Here is an 8,413-nt window from a genome sequence, read left to right as displayed (position 1 = left end):
TACTTCCAGGTTGAAATTAAGAAAGAAAAGTTTCCTGACTTTTTTAAAATGATCATTAACAAATAAATAAGTTGTGAGTGCCATTGTGTGCCAAGTTGGAGTTGTTTCATAATTAGACAATTAGAGTAAAAACAAAAGGTGAAGATTACAGTGCATTTTATTTCAAGTAATCTTTCGGAAGAAATGCCTACACATACACACGAATAACAGCTGACGTTCTTTTTTAATGAAAAGTTATCTTTAAATTTTTAAGAAAGCCTATTGTTATACAAATTGTAACGTTAATCTCTGCCCCTTATCTCAGATTAATTTTCATCTTGAAATTCATGATTATGGAGAAGTTAAAAACAGAAATTCAGGGCAATTCTTCACACATTTCCAATTGAAAGAATCCACCATGAACACTGTCTTTTTTTTAGTATTTTCTATCAGCTTGTTAGTAGTTGAAGGAGATAAGTTCAAACAGATTCCATATTTAGATGGAAAATCATGATCAACTTGTGTTTAAACTTACAATCAGTACTTCTACCCCATCACGTCCCATACACTGAAGAACAAAGTTTTCCCTTTCCTTTCTTGCTTTCTGTTTATGTCTTTGTCTCTTCCCTATTTGGTTACTGAGTTCTCAGGACATACCTGGGTTGACCTGGACAGGTGTATGGATGTGGAGGGAGATTTGGGAAAATGTGATAATGAATGGTGGGATGTCTGAAAGGGCCATGATGCCTCCGCATTTGTTGTTCCTCTGATGACTCTGATGAAGATGAGTCTTTCCTCCCTGGCCGTTTCATCTTCTGCCATTTGGATTTGGAAATGGATCTCTTGAGCTTGGGTTTAAATATCTGTTCTCCATCTGGATAATTGTCCTCATGAGGCTCCACTTGCCCACTTAATCCTCGGACTGTGACTCCCTGTAATAAAATAAAAAACATGCTTGCTGAATTTAAAAGTGTCAATCGCCCTAGAAAAGTCAATTTACAATATAGAATTATCAGACGACTAGTCATAAGTGTCTACTTTCTGTTGTTCCCGTCAACAATAATTATTTTAGAGTTGCTTTTGATTCTAATTCAATCTAGAATTTTAATTAAAAATCTAATAACAGTCCCCTCAAAGTTTCTGCCCACACAAATCCTTAAAAATAGTAGCCTTCATTGGTCAGAACAGTGAGTAAACGAGTTGAGATGTCATGTTGCAGCGATACAGGACTTTGGTTAGGCCAATTTTGGAATATTGCGTTCACTTCTGGTCTCTTTGCTAAAGGAAAGATGATGCAAATCTTTTCTGAACCTTTTCAAGTTTAAGAAGGATGTTGCCAGGGTTGGAGGGTTTGAGTATAGGAAGAGGCTGAATAAGCTGGGGCTTTTCTCTCTGGAGCATTGAAGGCTGAGGGATGACATTATAGAGGTTTATAAAATCATGAGGGGCATGGAAAGAGTGAACAGCCAAGGTCTTTTATTCAGAGTGGGAGAGTCCAAAACTGAGGGCATAGGTTTAAGATGAGAAGGGAACGACTTAAAAGGGACCGATGGGGCAATTTTTTCATGCAGAGGGTGCTGTGTGTATGGAATAAGCTGCGAGACGAAGTTGTGGCGGCTGATACAATTACAACATTTAAAAGGCGTCTGGATGGTAATATGAATAGGAAGGGTTTAGAGGGATATGGGCCAAATGCTGGCAAAAGGGGCTAGATTAATTTAGGATATCTGGTCAGCATCACCAAATTGAACTGAAGGGTCTGTTTCCATGCTGTATGACTCTATGACTCTAAGTGCAATCAGTCCCTCTCCCATTCTATGAGCCATTTTAAAATTCGTTGGCGCAAGGGAGCAGAATGGGAATTGAGTGGTCCATGACCCCCTGCATCTCAGTTCATCAAAATAAGCCTTGCAATTGTGATGCTTCATCAAGTGGGAAGGAGGCTGACTAGAAGTGCAAACAGAGGGATGGCTGTCTGCTCAGTGAGGACATAGACTGGGTCATCAGGCTGCAGATGGAAAATGCCACGTAAGGAAATTCAATTATGGTTACATGCCTACAGGTCCTCTGCATCATGAATGTCTCTGTATCTTTTATTGAACGTTCAAAAAAAAACTTCACAAATAATTTTAAGGAAACCATTCAGACACTGCCACCAACGGAACTAAGGTCATTTTTCAGCCACGGTCTCTGTGGCAGGCTTGATCTTCCCACCTTGCTTCTTCTCACAGCTGCTGTAAAACACCACCAACCCTTTCATGGCAATGCCTGGGAAACATCAAGGACAATGAGCAACTGTGTCATTAACAACCCAGCAGCGCATTAATTAGTCATTTCAAAATATTGGGAAGGCTGCCAATTTCCACTCATCAATGTTCACTTCTGTAAGCTTTCTCATTTTGAGAACTGCCAGGTGATGTTGGGTTCCCAATTTGACATCATCATGTCCAATTTTACATTTTGCGGGATTGGTGAGGGGAGAAGCTCTCCCAAATTTCAGATGTAAGATCCAGCCCAAACGTTTCAAGAGGTTAGCTAAACACACATCAGAAGGAACCTTAACAGAGGTAGGAGAATGGTGGAGTAGTCTCTGAGTTAAAGCATAGTTCTGATCTGATACTAACATTACTGCTGAAGAAAATTAGTTATTAACTTATAAAAAAAGCTAGTTGCACATTGACAGACACACAAGAATGAGGAAAAGAAGCTATTACATGCAAAAACAGGATACAAATTCATTTGAAATTCAACCCACGAGTTAGGCTGCTCAAAACTATGCCATCAGCTCTAACAGCATTTTAAGTGAGAAGAGAGAGAGAAAAGAGAAAGCATCGCTGTCTGTCAGGCCCTCACAGGAAGTTTGTTTTTATTGCAAGTGCCAAATGCTGGGCTTCTAGTCCAGACTGTAGCATCTTGAAGTTAAATCCTATAGACAGCAGGGGTTTAGAGTGGGTATTAGGGGCTGAAACCATGGCAGTTGCATGTTGACAGCATTGTTGAAGACGTCTGAATTATGCAAATCTAAAACCTGCTCCATTCATCATTAATTCAGTTTTTACAGAAGAGTCCTTCAACAGCTGTTAGTTCCTGAATTTACATATGCAAGGGACCTTAATGCCTAACTGCAATGAAGACCAAGCTTTCTTCCTTAAGCATTCCATCATCAGGTGCTGATTGAATGGGCACTATCACCAAAATTGATCCTTTTTACCCTGTTCCACTAAAAACAGACATAACAAACACACATTTCTACTTGATGATGCTTCAGGAGAAATTTCTTGAAATCCAAATCCAATATCGACATGAGAACAATAATTAAGCAGAAAAAAAGTTGCAGAGCCATATTATAATCAAATCTGTCATAAATGTTAAAAAGGACAATATAGTCATGACATGTAAGACAGCAGTCAGAAGCAGACTTTAAAGTGGAAAAGGAACCACGGGAATAACTGTGAACATTCATAGAATGAATCAATAATATACTGAGTCCTGGACTTTCCCGAGATCCAAATGAATAAAAGGAATTGTGCAGATAAAGTTCAGTGTAACTACCTTTGTTGCATAAATGTCACAGTTCACATCAACCGCATCATCATCAGGGCTCTCCGAATCAAAAGATGCTGTGCAGAAACCCAAATGCTGCAAAGGAAGCCAAATGATTTTTTTCTTGAAAATTATTAAATCATACATCAAAAGTTTATTGCACTTGTCCATTTATTAAATTTACTATATATCATGATTAAATTGTACGTGCGCTTGGAGTTTCTGGTCAGAATGATACCATTCAGAAAACGTTGTAAGTTAAAAGTGAACGTTGCTGCAGCAACAGAGAGGACACACTTTTGATGAGTCACGTCGGTTCATCTCATTCATCTGCTACAGGCACTTAAAAAGCACCAATCACAGAGAATTAGACATCAGCCTATCCTTTCAGGAAAGTGGAAAGGGAAGAAGAAAGGGGGAAATTATTTGAATCGGTAAGGGTTTGCTGGAAAGCTGAAGAAAATTGAAACAACTGTGCAAAATTGCTCTGTTACTTCTGTTCTTCTAAACAGAACATCACACAGCTTTGCAAAAAGTGTGACAACAGAGAGAAATATCTTTAGTGTAACATTCCTAAATATGTAGATTGTAGAGTTCAACTCAAAGATGCATTCATAGAAATAATTGAGTAGAGATTCATTCAAGTCCATTTTGGTTCCAGAATCACAACTGTGCTGGCAACACTGACACCAATTGGAAGGCATTGCTGGGTCAATGGGCTCGTTCCAGTATTTTTTGAGAGTACCTGGTGACTGGTATTCCTCACAAGGCAGTTCATCCCATTCCAGGAGAATACATTTGGGCCAGTTCTCTCACTGGCAGTGACCTCAGGCATGTCTTAGAGATAACGTTGAGGAGAGGACAGCAGTCAGGGGATGAAAGAGAGGTTGGTCAACTGATCAGCGATCATCAATGATCCTCAGGAGCACACTAGAGTTGGAATGAACAGTCCTGCCTCTCTTTTTATTGACACCTGTAAACACATGGCTTGTTTCACCTATCAAAGCAGTGTCCAGCATTTTGTGACATGTACAAGCTATGTTCTATAGAGAATATCGGGCTAAAATGTGCAAGAAATCCAAAATGCCACTCTATGCTCCACAGCAGTATGTGAAGAAGGGTCAGCCAAGGAACAACACAAAGGATGGTTCCAAAGTTCCAACCATGCAACATAAGCATGTCAATGAAGTCCAAGAATTATCTACAATATTACAGCTCGTAGACCCCAGTCAGACAGTGCATGTGACCAATGTGACACACAACATGGACACCATCAGAATAATTGAAGCCTTTGACTCCATCAAGTGACACTCTCCAAAAAGAATTAATAATATGTACTAAATGCCAAAATTGAAACTGGCATAAGTGCAGATGTCATCCACTTAAAAATCTTGCAAGAGATGTACTCAGGAAGCCAGCACTCAGGTGCACTCCACAAATTAGCAAATGCTTATATCAGGTGTGTTATCACATGCACTGGCATTATTTATCTTAAATGTCAGTATAATTGCTCAATTTTAACACGGAAAAGTGTTTACATTATTGAAACACCAGCTGTTATTGGCCTACCTGTATGCATGGATATACACATTCTTACAATCCATGAGTTACCAAACCCATCAGTTGCCACGCCACTGATTCCAGACCACGCCATCAGCTCTGTCCATCTCCTGACTAACCTTTAGCCAGGCATAATGCTATTGGCAACTTCAAAGATGAAACTATGTTCTTCTGAAAGACAAAGCTCAACCCACCATCAACAGTCCTCATCGGTGTATCATTCACAATCAAGTATATCCCAAACTGCAATTGAATTCCATGATACAAAACAACATAGGAACATAGGAAGATGAGTAGGCCATTCAGCCCCTCAAGTCTGTTCTGCCATTCAATGAGATTAAGGCTGATCTATGACCTAACTCCATAAACCTGCTTTTGGCCCATATCCCTTAATACTTTTGCTTTTATCTATCTCAAATTTATAATTAGCAACTGATCCAACATCCACTAACATTTGTGGAAGAGAGTTCCAAATATCATCTGAAAAGTTAAGCATCATACTGAATGGTGCAGCTCAATTACATGTGTAGAAATATGGCATGATATGTTTAGATCCAGTTAGACAGAATATTGAAAAAAAAGATTTTGAAGATTGAACAATGATCCATACAACCTTCCCTGGAGCACAAGAACTGACAACTTTCGAACGTCAGTCAGTAGAAATCTTTTCCTTGGATTATCATTTGAGTTATCCATCAGCCAGGACAAATTCCAACAATATCTAGATCTGTATCATTGAAGATCTACCAAGGTATTAAAGACACATCTCAGAAAAACTAAACATGAGGATGATACAAACCTTCGCAATCTCATGACAATGGCAGCAAAATATGGTTTTGTTTTCAACTGTAAAATCATCAAATCACCATGAACTAAATCAATTTCTTCAATCTACTCGTCAACTGTGTTATGTCTCACTGGAAATCAGTCCTCACTTATTCCTAGAGTCATCATAAAATGAAAAATTTTTTAAATTTACTCAAAGTTCCCCAATTTACTTCTCTTTTGGACCCAGGTAAACAGAAAGCCTGGACCAGGTTTCTATAGTTAACAAGAATTACTATTTATCACAAATAAATAGATAAATAATTATGAAACATCAATATACAATTCTACTAGTTAAAGCTCTAGCTCCCTTATGAAACACCCACTGTGCACTTACACACAGACACAGGAAAAAAAATGGGTGTTATGGGCATAGGGAATGACTAGGAAGGTCTGTCAATAGTCCCTAGCCACAGGCTTTTCACTCAGGTGATCCTTTTGGCTAATGCTCCTCAATCTTCTTTCTCCAGGTAATTTCATTTGTTTGCAGGAGGAACAGAGCAACTTGTTCATATTGACAAAGTCTCTGATTTATTTATTAAGAGCCACAGTTTACAGCGGCTGATGAGGGAAAATAAATTGACTCTCTTTGGGCTTGAGGTAATTATTACAGCAGAGGAAAGAAACAACAGCCCCTTCCTTTGGAAGGTCCAATGGCTTCTAACCAAAGATTCACACCCACAAGCTGTTCAGCTACCTGGGAGGCAAACACATAGTTGTTGGCAGGCAGAAGGCCTTTGACATCAACAGATGGTCACCACCCCACAGACCAATCAGCTATCTGTCACCAGCCAAATCACCATTTGTACACACACCCTGGCTTCAGTTTGTTGTACTAATTTCCATCACCACTTGAACAAGCAGCAATGTGAATAGCACTCACAATGATTGTTACGTCACTTGCTTTTAAAAAGAATCATAATCCTTTCCAAAATCCTTAGCTTTTAAAATAGTCCTTTTCCCATCTATGTCTACCATCAAAAATATAGAAAATAGGAAATATATGGTCTCTACTCATTTTTAGACCTGATTCTACCAAAACAGAAGATATACAGAAGATGATTACACCACAATATGAAGCTGACTTCTAAAGATGTCTTAGTTTCTTTGACTTTTTATCCCCTTACATTCCAGAATTTGCAAACAAAGTATCTTCTTTTCAAGATATTCCCCGCAAAAGCATACCATATATATTGCAGGTAAATTACCTGCATAATTTTCAATTTCTCAGAAATGTGTTAAAATTCAGCAATTTCACAACAGCCACAACCATTAGAAATGCTCTACCAAAAGCCACACACATGTGTACCACTCTGACCCCTCCATGACGACTTGTGAAGATCTTGGGATAAGATGTAGAAGCACTGTACGGACTAGGTTCTCAAATGATTATTTTTTATTTCATTAGCAGGATTCCAAACCCTTCTAGGAAAAAAGATATTCCTTTAGACCCACAAGTGGATATTATTGAATGTGAATGCGAGGACAGTCTCATCATAAATCTCATACAGTTTGTTTACAGCCAAGCTGAGTAAATTTAGCAAGCTATGTCTGATGATCTGCGGCAACAGCTCTAAATGATGATCACCAGCAGAAGGACTGACACTTAACATGTCTCCAAGCATCCTCATTCTGGCCAATCAGAGGTGAAGTGGGACTCCCTAGGAATGTAATTTTTAATACCAAACAAGTGGTAAATCCAGAAGCTCTACTTCAGGAGATGCTAGATCATACATGTACAGGTCACATGGCTGCAGAAAAAGACAGGTGATTGGTGCCTAAGTCCATCTATTGGCTCAACATCAATAAAGATTTTGATCAGCTCATCAAGTCTTGTGAAACTTGTCAATTCCATCAACCTCCACAATTGAGAGAAACTTTTATTCTGCATGTGATCCTTTCAGAGCCACTGTGCAAGATCATAGGGTCATAATGTTTTACAGCATGGAAAGAGACCCTTCAGCCCATCGTGTCCATGTCAGTCATGAATCACCTTTCTACTGTTGTCCTATTTTCCAGTACTTGGCCTGTAGCATTGTATGCTATGGTGTTTCAAGTTATCAGCTAAATACTATCTAAATGTTATGATGGTTCCAAATCTCAATCATCTCCACAGACAATGAGTTCCTCTGGGTGAAAAAATACTTCTTTAAATCCTCCCTACACCTCTAGCCCTTTACCGTAAATCTATGCCCCATGCTTATTGATGCTAAGAGGAAAAAGTTCTCCCTAACTACCTTACCTATGCCCCTCATAAGTACATGCACCTCAGTCAAGACCCCCTCTCAGCCTATTCTGTTCTAAGGAAAACAACCCCAGCTACCTAGATAAAAAGGTGTAGAACTATCTAGCCTCTCTTTTCGGCTGAAATGGTCCATCCAGGCAACGTCCTGGTAAGAGATAGTAGGAACTGCAGATGCTGGAGAATCCGAGACAACAAGGTGCAGGGCTGGATGAACACAGCAGGCCAAGCAGCATCATAGGAGCAGAGAGGCTGACGTTTCGG

The 8,413-nt window shown here is 39.2% G+C and overlaps 1 protein-coding gene across 1 annotated transcript in view; it reads right to left on the bottom strand.

The window, feature by feature from the left end:
* Positions 1–297: 297 nt before the first annotated feature.
* Positions 298–8,413, bottom strand: part of LOC125484717 — a 25,420-nt gene continuing 17,304 nt past the window's right edge. The window contains exons 4-6 of the mRNA XM_048604564.1: positions 7,093–7,115; positions 3,532–3,618; positions 298–911 (exon numbers count right to left, since the gene is read on the bottom strand). Coding sequence (XP_048460521.1) covers positions 615–911; positions 3,532–3,618; positions 7,093–7,115 — 407 coding nt within the window. The 3' untranslated portion in view covers positions 298–614. The remainder of the gene's footprint in view (positions 912–3,531; positions 3,619–7,092; positions 7,116–8,413) is intronic.

This window comes from Rhincodon typus, chromosome 13 (genome assembly GCF_021869965.1).
Source record: "Rhincodon typus isolate 14 chromosome 13, sRhiTyp1.1, whole genome shotgun sequence".
Taxonomy (NCBI): Eukaryota; Metazoa; Chordata; class Chondrichthyes; order Orectolobiformes; family Rhincodontidae; genus Rhincodon; species Rhincodon typus.
This window is presented reverse-complemented; position numbering and strand designations above follow the sequence as displayed.